Below are 22,852 nucleotides of genomic sequence, written 5' to 3'. Positions count from 1 at the left end.
ATTGGTTACAGTATAACGATAAAAAATCTAATTTATATGGTGATTGCTTATCATCTATGATTGTCTATCGACAAGCCCGAACGTATTTTTAATATTTTTTTCTAATAAACAAAATACATACCTAGAATAAATTAAAGAAAACATTAAATATTTCACAATATCATTGATTTTTTATTAGTATCATTCGCCGAATCTTAATGAATTTATGTGAATTTATAACGACTGACACATAATTATTCTCATAAAACTATGGACAAAGCAGATTAATATTTTTGATCATCACCATATTAATAGCATGCGGTTTTCTCAACAATGATTTTTTAAAACAAATTATTTGCAAATTAAAATTAATATTAAATCAGAGAATCTTTGTAACGGTACTAAAAAGTAAAGTATCAAAATTGTTATCTACGCTGTAATAAAATTGTACCGTAGACATGGACATACAAAGGGCATATCGGAGAAGCACCAAAGCAAACGTTCGTAGCGGACCGAACGATTTCAGGCACAATAGGGGCCGGTCCTACACGTCACTGACCGTCACATTGAGCAGAAACACAAACATTTAAAATATCATCAGCCACGATAATACTAGAAAAAATATCACCGGCTACAATTATCGTCCCCGGGAGCACAATAGTAAGTCTTACAAAGATAAACATTGACCGCGCAGCCGAGTTTCAAGAATACGAAGTGACGAGCTATGAAAACACTCTCAGTGTACGATCGAGGATACCATTTGGAATTTACAGCAGCTTTATTCTATGGCTTTAGGAAGCAGTGAAGGGACAAATGACGAATTCTGCGTAGTGAACCGACTTCTGTAACGCCAAAAGTCGGTAATCCTTTGAAGATTTACGGACCACACATTTAGAAGAAACGAGTTTCACTACCGGGTCTACCGCCTAATTGACCATTTATTTATCTTGCCTTCCACGGCATTGCATATTGAGTAATTATTACGGTACACATTGCACACCACTTTTTTACTACATACCTAGTTCTATACCAATAAACTTTTGCTATAGATACACCTTTAGATAAATTCCATCTATTTGTTAGCTCAGGTGTCAAAACCTTAGAGCTATCATCATAAAGTCAATATTTAAAGAAGATTCACGTCAAAGATCATATTTCTATGCGAATAATGCATTATGCAACTGCGAAGTTTACTTAGGACTACTTAAAAGAGGCTCGCGCATTTCGGCTATTATACTGATCGATGTTTTATTGCAAGGGCTTGGGATTATTTGGATATGAAGAACATAAAGGCAAGCAATACATATCTTATTTTCGGATACGGGAAATACTGAAGCAAAGATATCATACAATAAAAGAAATGTTCTCAAATATTTTTTTCAAGTTTCAAATTCCAAAAAAGAAACCTGTATTCACTGAGTCGATTGCTAAGATCCAAATTTGTTAACAATAATAAGGAACCATATCGGTTCGTCCCACGACGTGTAGAGGCCGCCCACACTAGTACGGTGACGCCGCAATATTACTACAAGTGGAATTCTTTTAATAAATGATTTATTCAATTTATTTTTATATTCCCTAAAGTCAGAATACCCGACGCAGTTCAGCCAGCCGATAAGTAAGCAATTTTTCAACAAGGGAAGAGCCGTAATTACTTAATGAATATATTCAGTAGACGAGGGTTAAGTGGGCATGCAGTAATTAAATTATCGATTTAATTAGTAGATGCAGTCTACTATATGACTACTGTTTAAATACCTAATTAACTGGTCTTCGTTTTTACTTGCAATATACTGATGAAGTGATGACCTAAATTGTACTTTGTGTTAATTGATGTGGTGCAAATATTGTATAGAAGCTTGAATTTTTATAGATGACCGTCCTCAATAAGCTATTATGAATCAAATAGGTCAAATAGCGTTAAGAGAAAGGGGTCGCTGCAGCTATTTTTAGTTCAAAGCTGAACTATAATAAACACCGAATCACAGTTGTTCAAAATGGTTTTACTTACTAAAATCAACTCAAACTACTGCTGAATTTAATTACTACAAATCAGATAAAACTGTCTTCCACGTAAAGTAATTAAATAACACAAACACACCAAGTTGCGGCACGACTACAGAAAACTCCGAAAATCCCAACTTCTACGAAAATAGGAATAATATAAAATTCACGAAGTATTTAGCGTAACAAACGACAGTGAGATGGAAGCGTCTGGTTGTTGAGGCATGTCGGCACGACCGGCCAGTGGCAGGTGCCCTCGGTCACGTGCAGCCGCGACTTAATGACACAACATTTTTGGAACCAACTCACCAACTATCAGGTACAAAACCAGCCTAGTTACCAATGGAAATCCTCTTCAAACTACTTACATTATTGATGTTTGCAGAATAATTTAGCTGCGCCGCTTGCCATTTTGACCACTAAGGCTAGACGCACGAACCAAACTTCTGATGCTGAATCTTTTATCACAAAATGGACGGTAATGGAGATTTTCGTGATTACCAAATAAAGGTACTTTAAGATTTATTAACCAAACCACTGAGAATACGAAACGGGATACGTAAGTGAACATGTTAAAAAGTTTAGCAGATTTAGAAGATTTTATCTCGCTATTGAAAACGAAACTGAATAACATTTTTTTAACTAAACGTTGTTAACTTTAATCCTTTTCTTTGCGATTAAAGGATTACGCTACCAACTTCTTTTGGGAGGTAAGGACGGTGATGTTCTTTGTAATTGTTACGAGATAATAACAAACAATGGGACAATAAGAAATAATTATTGTGCTTGTACATTTATGGATTGTTGTGGCGTCTTGTAGTAGACGCAAAAATACTAATTGTGGACGAAGGTAAACTTTTCCGCACCATAGTTTTTAGTTTTAACAAAGACAGATGTATTCTTCATTGGCTAACAAAAGCGAGAACAATGAAGAATAACGGATTAAAAAAGAGATAATGTTAAAAAACACAGACAAAACATTGTTGTTAGCATTTCAATGTTTTGAGGTTTTTAGTACCGTTCGACTCGCCTAGGTGAGGTGGGTTAACTGGCCAAGAGATTATAAAGCGTTCAGTAGAATTTAAAAGACATTTTGCGAATACTGTACCTAACTACAAACATTAACAATAACCCTCTTCAAAGCACAAAAGTTCAATGACCAGATGAAACGTAGAAATAACATCGAAATTACTAAGATCACTCGTTATAACCAAGCGTTAAGGTGTCTAGTATAAGAGATTGCTCTAACAATTTATAATCTGACAATATTATTTAAATATTAACACTTGGATTGATATACGATTCATTGGCATACGTAATCGATATAAATAATACAAACGTGTGAATTTAGCTTTGTTATGGTAAGGCGTGGAACACATTGAGTGGGGCGAAAGAAGCGGCTCTTCACGATCCGGTAGTCGTCTGCAACGGCTATATTAATCATAGAGTTGACGCCTACGGGGCGTGGCCACGGCTTATTAATTCATGTCGAGTTATTAAATTCGATGCCGAAGGACATTGGCCGATTGAGTCGACAATAGATTTGTGTGTCATTGCAATTACACAGTCGGATTTTTTATTTGACTAATGTATAATCGATTATTATGATTAAATCATTGGGATTTCGATAGATTCAGTTATTAACTGACTAATGATTTAAAGCTTTCAGACATTTGATTATTAAAGTCTGAGAAGAGATTATCTATAAATTCTTTTGAGTATGGTTTAATAAAATTTCTTGCTTTAATTTACGATCTAACAAATCTTCGCTAGAACGATTACCAATAATTTAAGAAAAAGCGCAAGGGGCAATCTCCAATTTTAATAGTAAAATAAATTAAACGTCGAAGAATTACAATGTATGTTGATAACAAATGAAGCCACAAATAAAGTTGAACGTGTAATAACAATAAATTAATGCCCCACATAACAACTTAAAGTATTTTTGCAGGCAATAAAGTGGCTCTATATTTACATTTTCCTTGGCCTTATAAGATCATCTTGTTAATGATTTATCGGGTGTCGAGCGTACTAAATGGCGTATAGCCTGGATGAAGTACTTGCTACCGTAACGGACCAAGGGCCAGTTAATTATTATCTAGTCGTAAAGCTGTTTAGCGAGAACACTATTTATTGGCGGCTAACGAAGGTTAATTGTTCGAGCCGATGCTGTTAACGACACCGCTCGAACATTCCGTATTGTATTTTTAAATTATATTTAAGTTATTATAATAATTATGAAGAAAGTGTGGGGGAATCAGATGCCTCACACATTTTATTTTATACTAGAGATTAAAGACGGAGACACACCTTGCGCTTGATAACATCAGAAATATTGTTATGGTTTAAAGAGATGTTTGCCTAGATATAAAGATAGACAGACAATCTTAACGAATGTCGACACAGGCAATGTCGTTAATAAATGTAATGTAATTTGACAGACGTAAATTGTTAAATGAATAGTTATTTAATCATAACCTAGCTAGCATGAACTTCTAATTAAAACTTTATTAATAGTGAGCTTCCGTACGGCTAAATCAAAATTATTAAAAATGATTAATTGATTAAAAATCACCGCTACTCGTTTTCGCATCTTCAGACAGAACTTGCTAAAATTAATTACCTTCAAATATTCACATAGCCAGTATGAGAATGAGTAATGCACTCAAAAAATAACATTAAACCGACTGGCACAGAGGTCATAACGCCGACCATTCATCATAACAACACTTGTAGACCGCGAACACTACATCATCTTCATTTGTGTATTTTATGAACGTGGTGTCAGATGTAGGTAAAAACTCGCGCTGTCCGAAGAAAGATTCGATCGAATCGATCACAGTCACATGCCTAAAATAATGCTCCATCAAGTGGTGCGCCGTATGTCTCGGCAGGGCTCAGCCACTTCTTATGGAGATGAGAGCACCGCCAGCAACACCCTTACGATCTCCCGCTGAGCGAGACCTAACTGACGATACATAATCAAATATTTAATTCGTTCGCGATTGTAAAATACTCGTGTGACGTGTGCTGGCGAAAAGTTCTTTTTTATTACATTAATACTTGGGATATTTTTAGGAGTAATAGGAATTATGATAATTCAACAAAATGCAAAATCCTAGTGGGTTTAGAAGGAATATCGACAACCAAGAAGTCGTTTTATCGATGCCATAAAGAAAATCGTGGACAGAATTATGTTTGGAACTTTATCAATAACAAAACACTAGCGCATCTTATCAATAAAACAAAGTAAGCCTCCGAGAACCGTATCTTTAGATCGGAAGCAAGCCATCCTCGCAACAAGTCAACGGATTAGAAAGCTCTGAACTTAAGCATGGTCCCGTGGGTATAAATTATTTATGTAAATTTTTTCGAAGCTTCGTAATTATATTTCAGCATCGACGTGATTAATGTTGACAGATTTTTCACTTGGCCTCACAAGTAATAACAACCAAACAAATGAAACTGACCGACTCGTTCTAAATTACTGCTTATTATTCCTCCTTAAGTTCATTAAAATTTCCCTCGGAACGAAAGAGGATAAGTTGATTTATCTGTGAGCTGATAAAAAGTATGTCATCATGATGTTTAATTTTCTCTGTTATAAAAAGGATAAAAATACCAAACAGGATTGTAGGAAACAATGACAAATCCGGCATTATATTGTTCAGTCACGTAATAAGACAAAATGAATTGCTATTTTTTTCAAGTCATTGTAAATTTCAAAGGTTAGATTACGAGGATTTTAGAGTTCCGTATAAAATTAGAGGCAGTGTTGAGTTGTTTGGTTTTGAGACAAAAAGCATACACACAGTTGGTGTGCTTTCGCGTATAAAATTATAAAAATAATCTGCATTAACGGTTAAAAAGGAACAGCTGTAACAGAAATCTTGCAATTATTATATTTCCAAAAACTAAACTTACTTTGAAAACAAATCATAGATCTCTTTCTCTTTTAAAAAGCTTTAGGAAATTAGTAGATACGTGTCGAGAACCATGGTGAAATTAAAATAAGTTTTTTTACAAATAACGTGATCCAATGAATCTTATTATGAACAATCCAAAGCAAGTCGGAGGCCCACCGTACTCGAGTGATATTTCCGACAAGGGCCGAGGGGCGCATGCATTTAATGAAATCAAAAGGATTAAAAGCATCTGCCTGCTTGTTATTCAAATCGATTGGGAGCTCGTTTATCATTTTAAATAAGCTACTGCTTAGATAAACCTGGGGCGTGGTTCATGTATAACAAAAGACGCGTTTCTCGGTAGCCCAATTAACTAACCAGTTATTAATGAAAGAGGCTTGTAAACATTTATATGGACAGAATTTCATTGTAAATTTGTATTCAGTATGTAGTGGGTCTTCTTTCAAGGATGTCAAGCTAGTTATAAGCTATGGTAAATATAAGGTAATTTTGCCAAATCAAAACATCACCATAGGGGAAGGAATAGGAAGTGTTAGCAAATAGGAACTATAATATTTCTGTTGTAATGAAACACTCCATCACAATTTAGATTGGTACACATTACACAATGACAACATCGTTTAAATTCCTTTGGCGTGTCCAAATTACGAGTGATTACAAAGCGTTCGAGCAAATGAATATCGAATGCGAACAGCTTCAAGTACAAAGTAACAACCCTAAAGCTGCGCGTTGACGCTTCGTGTTTTCCCAGAGCAAACAATCAAACAGCCAAGAGGATGGAACAAATTACGACAGCATTGTCGAGGTGTTTAGAAAATTGGGGAACAATCGTCCTGCCGAGTTAAATCTCTGATAATGTCTTTGGAGAAGTCGTATGACGGCGAGGGGATGAATAAATCTCTCTTAATTGGAACGCGCCGCGCCGTGCGACAACATAATGTGGACGCTTTGTTGCCGAGCGTGCATTCTTCGTCTTGCCGGACTGAATACACGAATCAACTGAGCTAATGACGATGGGAACTTTTGACAACCAGTCCTGACAAAATCAATGCCCCTCGACCACAATGTATTCGGACGAGAGCAATTGAATGTCAGATTCAAAACGTTACAAGACATTTCTGTTAAGGTAAGAAACTGCTTCCACCACTCCGTGTCTCAGAAAATATTCATTGTGAGATTTTTCACTCATAAAATAAGAATATCGGGCGTATGCTAACCCGCGCATTCGTTCTGGGAGCACTCACTTGTAAAACTGCTTACTTTATTGCTCCAGCGCTCTGGAAATACGAACTTCGCTTTAGTTGGCCGCACAGTGTTGTGTTCAACTTTACTACTACTACACATCGCTCGTTACATAGAAAATATTCGTTAAACTTGGCCCGGTGACGCATACATTAAAGGGTTGAGAAACCGATCGCCCGATAAGGTCCCAACGCTAGTGAAATACAAACTAGTTTAATTTGAATCGCCCAACCCAAAAAGAGGACAACCTTGTAAAACACAGGATGAGGCTATTGTTAAATATTTTAGTGTCGGTTGGGAAAGTTGATATCGTTTGATTAATCTATTTCCTATTTAAATTAGACACGAAATAGGTTATCGCTTATAATTGTTACAAGATTGTGATTATGTAAACAATAGAAACTTGTTACCGGTGTAAGTAGCATTACAAGAATCATTTACATATTTTATTAATCAATATGGTATTCATAGACACGTTCATTCATTGCTAATACGAGTATATTTAGTTAGACGTCTATAAATTTCAAATGTGTCTAATGACTTATACGACCTGGACCTGAATTTGAACATCATACCTTAGCAAACAGAAGCATTTTTGTAAGCTAATCCACATTACGTAGAGTGATCATGACGAAGTGAACAATTATGCAGACAAACATAATGAGATTAGATAAACAATCTATAATCATATAATCGATTACAACTAATACTTTAAATCCTAAGAATACGTGTGATAAGAGGGATTACTTAATAATGTACACTTGCAAAATAATGATAAAAGTGCAGAATTTGGGTAAAAATATGTGTTACAAGTAAAAATACCTATAATGCCTGAATTTCAACCAAAGTACGAAAAATTATATTATCACCTGATGAATTAAAACTACACTAGTTGGAGGTAGCTATTGTGTTATGTATCACTGGAATGGAACAGATAGCAAAACAAATGAAAAAGATAAACACAATTTCACACACATTACTGGTGTAACTAAAAGAAAAAAGGGTTAATAAAAACAAAATCTGGAATGAAATCGTCCGGAACATAAAGCATCCGGTTGGCTATGTTCGTATATCAATTCCTCGTGCATACAGCGGCTTCTAGATTGGGAACATCTCTCTAACATGCTTGGACGGGCCGTCGGCAGGGAAAAAACGACCGTCCATCGCGATGCCGCCGGCAAATCGCTCGGCAAACATTAGCTAAGCGCGCGTGAAATTGTCTGTGCAGAACCCGGCGTCCATTCTGCATACATTAGTTTATGGCACCAAGTTCCGGCTACTCGTGTTATTTAAAGACGGCATACGTATGTGCTATACAAACAGTTTATCAGAAAAACATCAACTTGTAATAGGTTGAATTCTTTTTGTTGCCATAGGGACCTAGAAAAAGATATGACTTCATTATATGACACTTTGTGAGCATTTATTGTATTGTTTTATGTGTCAAATATGTAAATTCTTATATATTTTATGTAGTCAAACAAAATGCGTGGTGATTGAGTAAAACACAAGCTATTACAAAACCATATATTTCAATTCCATAATTTCTATACCTGCATTTCATGCTTCATAAAAAATCTCATAAGCAGCGAGGTTGAGCCCAACGATTCGTTTTTACATTGTGTTTTTATTCAATAACCGCACCATTTAAATGGAGGTCTCCTGTTACTTATACCTTTGTTGTTCTTAAATTGAGTGAAGCTGTGTGTTATAAGTGTTAACACTAGGTATTATATTTATATGCAAAATTAAAATAACCACATAGATACGTGAGTAGTTATTTATCAAACTGTTATCTGAAGTAGTAGTCTTACTTTATCTTTTCAGTAGCTGACACCGACTACATAAGTACTATTTAAAACTATATTATTGCATCATAATATCAAGGTCAATTCATTAAGTATATACATTCGTCCTTGAATAGTTTTATCTCTTTATACCCAATTTATATATGTCGTGATAAACCTAATCCAGCATCAATTGAATAGGTACTACCAGTCATGGCTTTTGCTTTGTCACTCGCCAAAAATATGACAAATTCTGCAACATCTTCAGTTTTCACCAGTTTATTTAGAGGCGCAGTTGAAGCCGTGTTCCAGAAAGCTTCACTTTCTTCCGGGTTAACACCAGCGTTTTCCAAAATGTTTGTTTTCACTACACCGGGTGATATGGAGTTTACACGAACACCTTTAGGAGCCAGATCCAAAGCTATGCTAGTAGTAAAATGCTCCAGAGCTGCTATTGTCGTTTGGTACGCTATACCTTTAAACGCACCTAATGCACGCATTTCTCCTGTAATGTTTATAATGTTTCCTTTTGTTTCCGCTAGGTCATTGACAACAGAGTTAATCAGAAACACAACAGACCTCAGATTAGTTGCCATTACATCGTCAAATTGTTCAATTAAGTTAGAATCGAATATACTAGTTGGTCTGTATATTCCCGCACAGTTAACAACGATATCAATTCTTCCAAATTCAGCTTTAGTGTTAGCTATAGCTTTTTTGATATCATCTTCTTGACGTAACTCAGCAACTGTTATTAGTACTTTAGCTCGAATTAACTTTTGGCACTGTTCACCAGTTTTCTTTAGATTGGCTTCATCTTTGTCAACAAGTGACAGTCTTGCTTTATATTTAGCAAACTGTAAACTTACAGCTTGACCTATTCCAGAACTAGCACCAGTCACTAAAACCACTTTATTAAGAAAACTCATTTTAATTTAGAATCGGTAGTGTGTTACACGTTCCGTAATCGCACTGCTACTGAGAAAATGTAATACTTAAAATTTATCATAATTATCTATGATAATCTTCTAAAGAATGATATTTAATCGATGACTTGTAAATCTATGCAGATAACAAATTGTGTTATCAATAGGGAAATTATTAAAATACATACGAACAACTATTAATAAACACAAAATATAGAATAAAAAAAACTGAACTAGAACTAAATTAAAGTCAGTATAATGATTAGAAAAATTACGGTATAATTCTTATCTCCTTTCTTACTAACAACATCTGTCACTCCTAACATTTGGTTAAGGGAACCAATCATTGACCACTTAAGGTAATAAAATGTTATCGTTTTACTCGTCTGCTCTCCTTATTATGTAATCAAAATCGAATTAAATGTTAACCGTCAAACGTCATAAGAGAAATATAAACATTTTAAACGTATTAGCCTGAAGGGCAAACAGGAGGATGATTAGAATCAATACCACCAGTTATAGCCTATAGTATTTTAAGATTGTAATTACTAGCAATCTAATCTAAAAACCAATCATACTTTCGTTGAATTATATTAAACACTTGGAATAATAAAGAACATCTCATCTCACACGCAAAGAAAACCAGTGTCGTGTGCCGCGCAGGCGACGACTTCGTGTTTGATATTCATTGTGGGACTTCGGATATAAATGTAAAAACACACCGGACCACATAACCTACTCTACACAATGTACTTACGCTGTACTAATAAATTTGATTATTAAAACTCTAAAGGACACTTAACTTCCCCAACAGTTGATGGGAACCTTGAATACTAAGAACCCTTAAATCACAATAAACGAAAACTTGACAATATTAAAAAAATCCGATTTCGCAGAGGCATTGGTAAAAAATGCCGGCAATCCGTAAAAGGAATTTCTCAGCCAATACCGATCGCTTGTACGAAATCGAGGAGCGTTCCTTTCAATCCTTTGTCGCAGCCATTTGATTAAAGTAAAGGGGCCGCAATCACATGCGAAGAGGTTTTGCGACTGAGGAAGTATCGCGTTTACAAATGGCGCACCGACTGCATTGTGACCGAGAAGCAGCCACCGAACGAAGAAGACTCCTAGTCGAAGGCAATTGAAGCCGGATGCCGGGACCTCGGTGCTCACTTGTTCGCGACACTCGACACCACGCCAAAGTAAATTGAAAACGCCGACATTGATACCTTTAAGGAATAAAGAAGGCGGCCGCTGAACACAATATAATTCAACTAGGTGATAGGCGGGAAAGGATACACTTTGGAGCATAAAGAACTTACCCAGCCAACGTGTCAGGAGTAAAGGTGCTAAGGTGTGGCAAGATACGCCCATATGATTAACTGCAAGAAAGATAGCAACCACCATTCGGCATCTTTTACCCATGATTATAAAGATATTTATCTTTTAATTACTCAAAAATTTGGCATATTGAGAAAGATTTTTTGTTTTCATTACCTTCATAAACACTTATCGTACATGCGGTGACAGCGGCTATACTGTTGCATTTTATATGATGTGCTTTAAGATAAAAGAGCGATATAAAAGACAATCTTGCATACTTATTAAAACATAAATCGTGATGAACTTGAAAAACCACTTAAAGAGTTACAGTCCATTATACGAAACCCACGCTCACTAAAATCGGAAAAAATATTTCGCGCAAAAAGTCAACAAGACTAAGCGGTAATTCATCGCGGAACAACGTTCGGATCATTAACGAACTGAGGATTTACGATCACGTGCAAGGTGGTTGCGGGCGATGGAGAGCGCTGCGATGAGGTTCCATCAGCGATGCAAGTAATTAAATCCTTAAACGAGTGTATAACAAGAATGTGTTTTTAAGCGTCGACGCAGCGAAGCGCTCTCGAAGCCAGCCGCGACACTTATTTACGATGAGTTTTCGCGGCGGGGGATACCGCGCCTAATTTCTCGGCGCGACGCGGTCTCGCGCGATTTATTTAAAATGAAATTCTTTTGTCGTACGCCCCGCTGCGCGACAATCGATAATGTGCCATCGGGCCTAGATTGGTACGACCACTGGCCGATTAAGATACAAAACACCTTGCGATTCCTCTTGTTAAGATAATTGTTATAGTTAATGAGCACCAATGAATAAATAATGTACGTACGATGGATGTTTTAATAGGAAAGACAATTCTAAATTTCGATTTACATTTTAAAGAAAGATCGGAGTGCTGGTGCAAGACATTTGTATTAATTTACCCGAATAATTGAAAATAATACGCCACGCTTTCGACAAAATGGGACTTACGGTAATAAAATTTAGAATAAATGATCCTTTCCTTTCGCAGGCCGTGGTGTAGATGAGTTGACACGTAAATACACTTAAACTGTGCCGCCATCACCTCATTTGGGTTCCATATTAAGTATCGTTTCATTTTAATTCGTTATCAAATTTCAATCAACAAGACCTAAATAATTTATTTTCATTTTCATTTTATAACCTACTTGATAAAACGCAGTTGGTTAATATTATTAACATTCATACTTTAAAGTAAGAATATGTTAAAGTTTTAGCTTAAGTATGTGTTATGACGATTAGCACAGCAAAGTAAAGAAAAATGATGATTTCTTTGGGAGATACAGGCGGCAATCTTATAAATGAGTTTCCTTGGCAGATACGTTTGATGTTTGGTGCATTTCTTTCTTTTGTAATCCAAAAATAACTTATTATATTTTAACAAGGTTTATTATAAAAGTCATTAATTATCGAAATCGAAAGCGTCTGTATTATTGTCAGACAAGACGAATTAGTACTGGTAGACAGACGGGAGTAATTAAAATAACACTAATTTCTCACATGTTTGTGTCGCGTCAACATGGACAGAATTCATTAGTGGGGTGTCATGTGAAATCGTTCGCATCGACTCAATATCCGCAGACGCTGTAGTAATTACCAGCGTGAACCTTGCGCTGCACAATCAAAGAGTCAACTGTCAAACTTAATCGATTTACGCGTCAAACCAGCGCCCCGAGGTGTCCGAGTATGTTTAAGCAGATCCATCACTGCTAACGACTGGTAACTTCCTTATTGTGGAAAATTTTCACTCATCGCGACAACAATACCATCGGAGGTGGGCGTAGGGCAATCCTAACCATCATGTGTAGGTTGAACAATACGTTATTGTGAACTCGCGTAGGTTACTTATATTAGCTTTCATAGCGTATCTTAATGACGTATATTTACTCCATTTATTGCTAACAAATTGATAATGTAAGTCAAAGGTAGCATTTGATTTAGAATCTTTTTAATGTAACAGGTAGAGACTGATTGAACTGATAGTGATGTATTGAATTACAATTAACATATCACATCTAAGATCGGAGCAGCTTTAAGGTAGCGATAAGGTGGCAGCTGCCTGAGAAATATAAAGACACCTTTTAACGAGATTAAATCCTTCTATGAATCTTTCTAAAGGGTTAAATTTACATCTGTCTTAAAATCAAAGGGGAACTCCTTGATTTTCAAATAAGTTATATTTAAAAGTACCTTTAGAAAATTTGACAGAAATAAGTATCCATGTACACTCCAAAAATTCCCTTTCGCTGACAATAAACATATAACGGTTACATTTACGAAGAGTAACATAAATAAAAAAAAGTATTCTTTGACAAGTTGAACAATACCGTTCAATTCGAGTGCAATCATAGTAAAGGTTTGAAGAAGGTTGGACAAACATTGGTGGAGCGCGCAAAACTATCGGTGTTGACCTCCGAGAGGTGTCAAAATGTGGGCCAGGCAATTGACACGTTGCGTCAACCACGCGTGAGAATATTTGAACAAACATCTCCTTAGTTTATTCTAGTACCAGTAATGAATCATTTCGTTAACGGTGAACCTCAACACTTGGGAAAACTTCGAATACATTTGTAGACACAACAGGCTATCGACCTTTCTTCCATCAATTTACATAATTACTACTATGACATCTATGATATATAGAACAAAACTTATAATCGAAATCAATATGAAAAAGCCAGTTTTGTTTAGTCAGTGATATGTAGCAACGGCGATATTTCAAATATTGACATTCAATAAATAACAACAAATGAGAAAGAAATACATCAAGCTGGAAATTATGTCGAACGGAATGAAACACACATCAGAGAAAATTAGTTATTTGTGAAACATTAACATTTATTCATGTGATTGGGGCACAGTGTGTAATTGCTGTGGGAACTTTTGATTTGGCCTAAATAAACTTCAAGAGGTTTTGAATAAATTTCAATGTTTCCATGTCAAATACACAATTAATTAGGGAAAACGTCAGCTGTTACAATATCCATTAAAATTGTACACAACTGGTGTTTTAAACATTGCGCGGTTTCTAATTCAGACTGAATGGGTTCAGACAATTAAAACCATGAATCCAATACAGGAACACAACTAAACTAAATTAAATCTTCACTCCAGAAAAGACGTTCACGTTAATCTAAAAATGTTAAAGTTATCTTCAGAACTAGATAAGCTCAATTGCATACAATTTTATTAGCCCTTCGCTCGCACAGGTTCATATCAGGCGTTAATTTAGGCGCCATAAACATTGTCGAATGTCCAAAGATATAATGAGTCATAAACATAATATAGTGTAGGAGACCGAGCCCCCACATGGCTACCCACCCGTTGGTCGTGTGTAGACTCGTAAATGATCTCCAACTACGATGTGAGAATAAAAATGGAAGAACTTGGAACATGGTAGATATAATAATTTTGTATAAATCGTAACCCGTTTCCAATGGACAGTGAGAGTATTTTTTTTTATAGTAATAACGAACCTGATGCATGTCTTGTTATTGAGTGACATTGTTTACAGGTATGCAGAGGTTTGTTGCCATAGTAACGGAGGTTTAGTTAAGTCAACATGGACGATGGTATTATCAACCGCTCGTTAGTGATACGTATCATGTTACATCCCTTTACAGTTTACTTAACAAAGGTGGTGTGAAGTGAGGATGACCAATCATGTACGGTCAAGTAGTTGTTTAGTAATTTAACCTGTGACAAATATTAAAGCTCTAAAATGGTATCAATCTAAGTCTACCAGGGTTATAACATAAAACCGTAATTCAAAACCTCTATAAGGAGAGACCTATATTTACCAGGACATAGTTCCTGACAATGGTGATTTGATAATTCTTCGAAAACTGAACAGAATAACACGTAATATCAATTTATAGGGATAAAACGTTTATCAATGTACACGTGGAAACGCGTAGATATCACTAATAAGCTTGCATAAAGAGTGGACAATAAACTCTGATATGAAATTGACTTTGGATCAATTTTATCGAATGCAACCGATAAGATTAATGTACCAAGAATTCTTGACGATATTCATTATAAAGTTAATTTTGTATGTAAACAAAGTCGGTTAGTAGGTAAGAAATTGATTATAACGTTGCTACTACTTGTATCAAACTCGGTACTCCTTTATGTCTCGTCCCAAGTTCAAAACATAATCAAGTATAATGTTCAAGTATATTGCTCCACCCTAAATGTTAAAACAGAAGTTTCGTCCAGGAGAAAGATAAATAAAGATATTTTATATTCGTAATGTATGCAAGTATTAAATTTTTGCGAAGACACATATAAAAAAATGTGTATCACAAAATATTGTATACTATAAGGTACTGGTAATGGTACATTATCTATTTTAATCTGTCTATAGAAAATCCTCATGTAATTTTGGAAACTTCTACGTAATACGCTACCAAGAATAAAACAAAATCCCCAAAATGGAAACCCCCTTTATAAGCATAGTTTCAAAACCACTATATCCGTCTATCGTCAAAATGTTTAAATATTGAGACACGATGCGGTTGTCGACAGCCGTAAAATAACATAATTATTCATAATTACGAGCGTCCACGACAAACAGTCTCAGATTTATAGCTGCTAATGAACGGTGGCGGGCCGGGAACAAACCGTAGTTTAGTAGCTTACGACGTAAACAATATCGGCTATTTCATAAACAAAGTCTATTACAGAGAAGGGCTACATTATGTTCGTAACTATGTTGATTTTACTTCCATGCTACCGTGTTATTAAGGATGTAAATGAATTACAAATAGGTAATACGTTCTTTAGATTTTACAACGAGTCATCTACGTGTGCGTGCATCTATTATAGAAGTAACTTAAGTTTACTATTAAGCTTTTTTCACTTTGATATGATTAGCTTCTAAAAGGTGTTCGATCACTATAAAAAATGCACTGTGAACTTTACACTTAAGGCTGAACAAATAAACAAATTACTAACAAAACATACTTAACGTACTATCAATAATCCACTTAACATAGCAACGGACCCATTAGAAGAACGTGACGGTACCTCTCGTTTGCCAATTACTCGTGACTGACATGACATAGATAATAAACGAGCTAACTCAATTTGTTATGAAACACGAAATATTTGACCGACCGACGTAAACAAATGCAACCACATTAATTAACTAAAAGCAAATGTTTAGAAAATCTCAGCAGGAATTCGGATACCAAATATAACAGTAAAATTTTATGCAGATTACATATTAATTTTGGACATGTGTTTTTGGGTTCTGTATATCAAATAACAACTAGTTTATAACAAGGGCCTAGTTAAGTCTTATGAATTTCTGGTAAGAACTCTTTCGTATCTGCCTCATTTTCAGCCCATTATTGAAGTTTAACAGCTTCGGATAAAGCTCACACCGCACAATATAGACTTTGTAATATGTCTTAAAAGATTATGTTCAAAAGCAACCTGGTCAAATTATACGTCACCATAAATATACTTCATTCTTATGAATCACCTGTTAAATAGGAAAGATAAATGAATGAATGGAATGTCATCACGATGCAGTAATGAACAAATTCTATAATTTGTGAATCAAAATACCTTAAGAAAATTTCTAACGCACGGCACGGTCTTGACTGTTCGCTTCCTAATTTATCAACGTATATTTATGCTGCCAAATATTTTTATGTATTATAGGTGATTTGTTACTTTGGCAATTAAGATGTCATCGACGCGTTCAGATTTATAAGTGGCAATTAGAATAGTATAATCTGAACATGAATATTGATCGTAGTGACGACATTTATAAACAGCTCACAATTAGCCATCGATAGTAACGGTATCTACAAATAAAACATACTTGCGGCCGTGGCGAACCACCACATTACTTTTCATTAAGGATAGTTAAACGTAATAAACCTGATTAATTTACTAATTTGTGTATAAAGTGTTTGTGAGAACAGAGATGGTTAAAAAGTACCGCTATCTAAACAGTTATTGATGTGACAAATTCAATGGCAAAATATGGATGGATTTTTTGACTATTCAATAAAAATATATTCGGATTTTCACGCAGATATAAGTACTTTAACGGTTCTTAAATCTCTCTAATGCCAAAATAGGTTCAGAAATAACAGTTAGTTTTATAGGGTTTCTAATCCATTCTATTGCCTTAAATGTCATTAAAGTCACTGAATGTTTGTATCTAAATTGAAACAGCATCCAATTAGACAGTGATAACATCATGTTAGGTATTGAAATCTAGATCCCCTAAAGGTTGTGGTGCAGACATGGCCACCGATAACAGTCAGTGCGCGTTGATCAAGAGACTTGCTCTATCTTAATTGAGAACACACAATTGTGAGCTTTGTTTCAAAGCTGTTAGGACTGACTATAGTTATAACTTACAAAGTTACTGTTAGAGCTCCGAGTATTTGTGTTTGTGTGTGTTAACTATTTTACGTATACATTTATTTAGTTCCTTAATACATTTATACAGTATTAAATAAATCCGAGTAATATAAGACTGAGAACTGTCATAGGTCACAAAATTATAATCCTCTACATATTTAAATTGTAAAACCCACTTATGGCCTTAAGTGGTTTGAAGTGATGGCGCCAGATTTCATATTTACACCGATTAGATTTGTAATCAACAAGTTAAATTTTATTAAGTCCATATACTATAACAGTATTGACATATTGAAATTAATAGGAATTCGTTTAAAAACGAATGACAGTGTAACTTGATATTTAATTTAAATTACTTAGCTCACGTCTCGTAAAAACTGAAACACTAAGTGCCCTCTTATGCTCTTTATACAAATATTTGAACAAAATACTGGCCAGCGTTCTTTGTTTACAAATAATCAATGGGAACGAGCGGAACATCGTCGCTCGTAGTATACACCCACAGCTAACGTGACAAAATACTTCATTTCATTCAGAAATGTTTCCGCAGAAAGGCAAACAAACATTGTAAATATATATAGCCCGTTAGGTACTCGGTGACGTTTACTTTAGCATTTAAGTTCCCAAACACGATTTAACATATACTTGAAAATTATACGGAGTATTTATATAACATATAACTACATTATGTGGAAGTAAGTTACGGGAAGGCTTAACTCGAGTAAACAGACATTTCGACACAAACAAATTTGTATACACGAAAGTAAAGCGAATGATCCGAGTTTACATTTGTAAATTTTCCGGTATCAATAAAAGTTATATGTACGGGCCCCGCGAACCAGGACGCCGAGCACGCCAATACTCTGAGGGAAACGTACGCAATAACGCTCAATTTTCAAGAAAACAACCATAACTTAGAGCTCTGCACTCTGTCGTCTGTGTTCCTTTCTTCCGGGCAATTTCTATTACCATATAGACGCGCTACTTTTCAATTCTTTTCCATTAAACTTGGTGCATCGCTGTGCGTTGCGCGGCCCGACTACCCAACGTCTCGCTCGCTATTCTCAAAACACATTTATAAAATGCTCTTTACTCGGCCGCGGCGTCGGTCCCCTGCGACTGACATTCTATTGCGAATTTCAAAGTATATTTTCAAATAAGGAAAAGCGCTTGAGATCAATGAAAGTTTCATGGCGTTTATGTACCCAGTTCCGATTTATATTCTTGTAAAACGTCGTAAATATTACGAGTATGGTGTTGATTTTAATTGATTTAGAGAGACGGCGATGAAAATGGTGACGTGGCGACATGACAGTGTTGTTTTAAACATAACTACTTAGTATAGGCAGTAACATAGAGACTACATAGAAAACCCTGCTTTGATAATAGACGTGTTTTGAGTTTAATAGTCCTTGACATATTAATTTACACCAGTCGATTACAAAATAAAACGCAATTTAAAAAAATAGATTGAGTATAGACTTTGTATGTAAAGAAGACCTAGACCTATGTGTAGAATCTGAAAATAATTGCCCTTCTTCGAATCAAAAATCATAAAAAGGACCACCTTGACTGACTTAAGATGGCTTGAAGTTACTGATTGTTATCTTTATAGAAGCAAAATAGATGTCATGATGGAGTTAACTCATTCAACCCATCTAAATATTGACAAACAAATTTTAAAACAGACTCACAATGAAGAAATGAACACCTGCCAGCAACTTCAACTTCGCTGCAAATTCATCAAAATAATTCAACATTCATAGAATTATGACGCTGACGATATCTTAAGCTTGCCAGATGCCATACAAACGAAAGGCTTAACTCCGTCCTAACAATTTGTCACAATAATAAATTTCATAACCAAAACACGGTACAACAATGAGCGACTGTATTTGTGTTTCACAAAACCAAACAAGCATTCTTCCCAACAAAGACATCTACATCGGTAGCCGGCCCGAATTATCTGTCATGTTTCACAAATAAATAAGAGCTATTTTATATCACAATGGAAACACACCGTCTTCTGTGGGGCGCTTGATTCGAAACCATTGAGAAAAAATCTATTTATCAAACAAGAGATGGGCTGCGCGAGATAAATCTGGTCGAGTCTATTATTACCCCTTTTCAATCTGTTCCGGGATTTCTATGTACAACTAAATCAAAATCAACCCCGAAGCGATCATATTCTATTACAGCTTCTATAGTGAGTTATCATTGTAATGGAAATTTAAGCCCATCTTTCTGTTTCAGAAGTTCAGGATAATCTCCAAACGACTTGCGAGAAATTTATTTTATTATAATTTTGTTTTAACATAACTAAATAAATACAAAAGGGAAACAGCTTCTCTATGATATTATAAAGTTTTAAATAGCGTTTAATTTTGATGTGTGTTGAAGTAAACAGAGCGATAGCGTCACATCAAGTAACTCATGTCTGAGGTCCGCGGTCCGCAAGACTTTCGCGAGTCCACCGCTCACGAACTCAGCCTCACGATCGAACACCATGATCGAAATACGTGTACAACCAGCCTGTATTACCATAAACGATTTACCGTATGACGACTCTTTCAGTTCGCGTGGAATATGAATTCGATCGTGTAATACACGAAATCGAATACATTGTCGAAAACAAGAAAAACATGTGCTCAAAATAATAAAGATGCATTGTTCCCTTGGCTTCTTTTAATGAAAACATGAATTACATTAATATCGTTTTTAGACTATACCAGTCATGTTCCATTTAAGCTCAGACACGACACAGAATCACGGCCAAATATGTTTACATTTATGACTAAGAAATTTAATTTTAAATATTAGATGATCAATCAAAATATTTTTAACATAGATAAATTAAATAAACATATAAATTAACAGAAACAAATGCACTTTATGAATGTAAATTAATCTGATAAAACGTAACAGACCTGACTTAATGACCCGTTTTAATGGGCATATGATGTATTACGTTGATTTAATCGTAGATGCTCTTTGTTATCATTGGAATTAAACGTGATGTTAAGCGATCCGTCATTGTGTTGGGTGCGCGATAATCGCGGGTGACATAAGTAGGCTCGCAGCGGAGGCACGCATCATTTGCCGGCCGTCGGCTCCGATTAACTTCCGCGCGCTGACACGGGTGTCGGTCAGACCGTGTGTAATTACAAATTGGGCTTCGATGAGCATCGTCTTAACGACCCCGACTCCGAACCACTCTGACATTTAAATTCCGCCTGTTAGTTAAAGAGCTACTCAACATTAATTTCGGAATCAACTTCAATGATACTTACTCAATTTTGCGAGTAAGAAGGCATATGAAAATCATTTTCTTGTGAGCAAACGTGACTAAATATTCAGTCATATTTATGATTCTAATAATAATAAATCACATATTGGCTCGAAAAATCGATTTATTAAAGTATTGCTTGCAAACGAGTATTGTATCATTTCCATAAATAACAAATCAATCCTTTTCAAACTCTGAGAGAAAGCAAAAAAGAATCCGTAAACCAATAAACACTTACTTGCTTGCACATAACAAATGTGATGGACTCCCGCGGCGATCAAATAACTTCGAAAGAGGTCGGACATTTAATTTTAGTTTTATAATAAAGGACATATTGTGTTAGATAAAGGATGGGTTGTAATAGTGTCGCGTCATTCACATTAGTAATGCGCCTCCTGGTGGGGCGTCGCGTCACACAACAGCGTCAAACGCACTATCCTGTTTGTACCCAGTACTATTGAAAAAAATTACAAAATAAATAAATTTAAAGAAGGCACCGACTACGAAAATATTTATTCAAATAAGTCGCCATCAAGCCGACCGTAAAAGTACGCTGAGGGTTGAGGGGCTAGCAGTTTTATTAATATTAAACGAACGCTTCAGTTGACACAAATTGGCGATAACCAAAGCGAGTATGTCATAAAATTTTTGTTTCCCTTTTCTGTTTATTATTTGTATCTCTCGGAATAAAACTTGGAGTTTTATCAGTGTTACGCGTGAAATATGAATCTGTAGAATATTTAAGGATAAGTAGAATACTTTTGTACAATATTCCTACAATATTAATAGTAAATCGATCTGTGTAAGAAATTCAAACACTCGCCCGCCGCCGCTATGCCGCGCCTGTCCGTCCAGAGTGGGGCTTTGCTACGCCAATATTATTATCGCATCATAAAACAATAAACTTAACTGCCCTAATACGAGATGCAATTCTTCGTAAGACTTTAAAGGAACTTGGACTCCATTCATAACCTCAAAGTGGACATAAGATATTATGAACCGTATTTAAAACTATAGAAGTGCGCGTACTTAATCCTGCAATATTTCCTGCGAAGTTTCTTCATACATTTTAGAAGTGAAAGGACATAAATAAATGCGGCTCTGAATAAGAGTTCTAAATAAAATAGCACAATATTTTATTCTTAACATCTGACTTTATTCCCTCAAACTGCGTCGTTTCAACGAATTCACGCGCTCGACCAACAACAAAGCAGTTAATTAACCCGTAATTTATATAAATGGGTTCAGTCGCAATTCGGGCAACAAATTTATTTGTGATAGAAGATCTTTTAAAAGGATAAAAATACATTAAAAAACACGAGGCCTGAAATGTAATGCCTTAATATTTTTTAGTTTGACAAGGCGGCGTTATTTAGCTAATAAAGTGGCTAACTATGTAAAATGCTCGCAGTACGAGTTCGTCGCCACGACAGCGTAGGTGCAGCGTCTAGAAATTTATCGATAAGATATGCAAAGCGACCGTCAAACTGAGCATTTCTCACCCAATTTAGAGGAGTTGGGGAGCAGTAAAGGTACCTTTCAGTTCTTCGGCATTGTACAGTTGGAGGTCAAAAGTAATTTGTAGTTTTCCTCGTGGCCCAAATTACTAATCTGAGAGCAATAAGTTGAGCGATCATATAGAACTAGGAATTTCTGGGAATGGCGACAATCACTCGCTTCTAAAAAGGATAAGTTAAAACAATGAACGTGGCCAATTAAAGGAGTCGACAGGACACGAACTTCGTGTCGACAGTTCGCCGAAGTTGACAGTTTATTTCATGAACGCTATAATTTTCAATTATATTTCAAAACATACTGGCAAGGTTCCGGTATTCTCGATCGTAAGCAGAAATGTCATCATCCCACGCCAGAAAATGTTGGGTTTTGCCTGGCATATAATATATTTACACATATAGCGCGTTTTATAACTTTTTACTTGTATGCCTTATAAA

General features: G+C 35.5%; 2 protein-coding genes across 2 annotated transcripts in view; both read right to left on the bottom strand.

The window, feature by feature from the left end:
- Positions 1-22,852, bottom strand: part of LOC118276484 (lysine-specific histone demethylase 1A) — a 247,857-nt gene that overhangs the window by 110,892 nt on the left and 114,113 nt on the right. The window lies entirely within an intron of this gene.
- LOC118276485 (uncharacterized oxidoreductase TM_0325-like) lies at positions 8,665-9,932 on the bottom strand. The gene has a single exon (XM_035594820.2). The coding sequence runs from the start codon at positions 9,865-9,867 to the stop codon at positions 9,097-9,099; it is 771 nt and encodes a 256-aa protein (XP_035450713.2). The 5' UTR covers positions 9,868-9,932; the 3' UTR covers positions 8,665-9,096.

Source organism: Spodoptera frugiperda, chromosome 31 (assembly GCF_023101765.2).
Source record: "Spodoptera frugiperda isolate SF20-4 chromosome 31, AGI-APGP_CSIRO_Sfru_2.0, whole genome shotgun sequence".
NCBI lineage: Eukaryota > Metazoa > Arthropoda > Insecta > Lepidoptera > Noctuidae > Spodoptera > Spodoptera frugiperda.
The sequence above is the reverse complement of the archived record's forward strand: the minus strand, read 5'-3'. Positions and strand labels throughout refer to the sequence as shown.

What these genes read in the sequence shown, in the direction of transcription:
- LOC118276485 (XM_035594820.2), bottom strand. Translation starts at nt 9,867, where the DNA reads ATGAGTTTTCTTAATAAAGTGGTTTTAGTGACTGGTGCTAGTTCTGGA.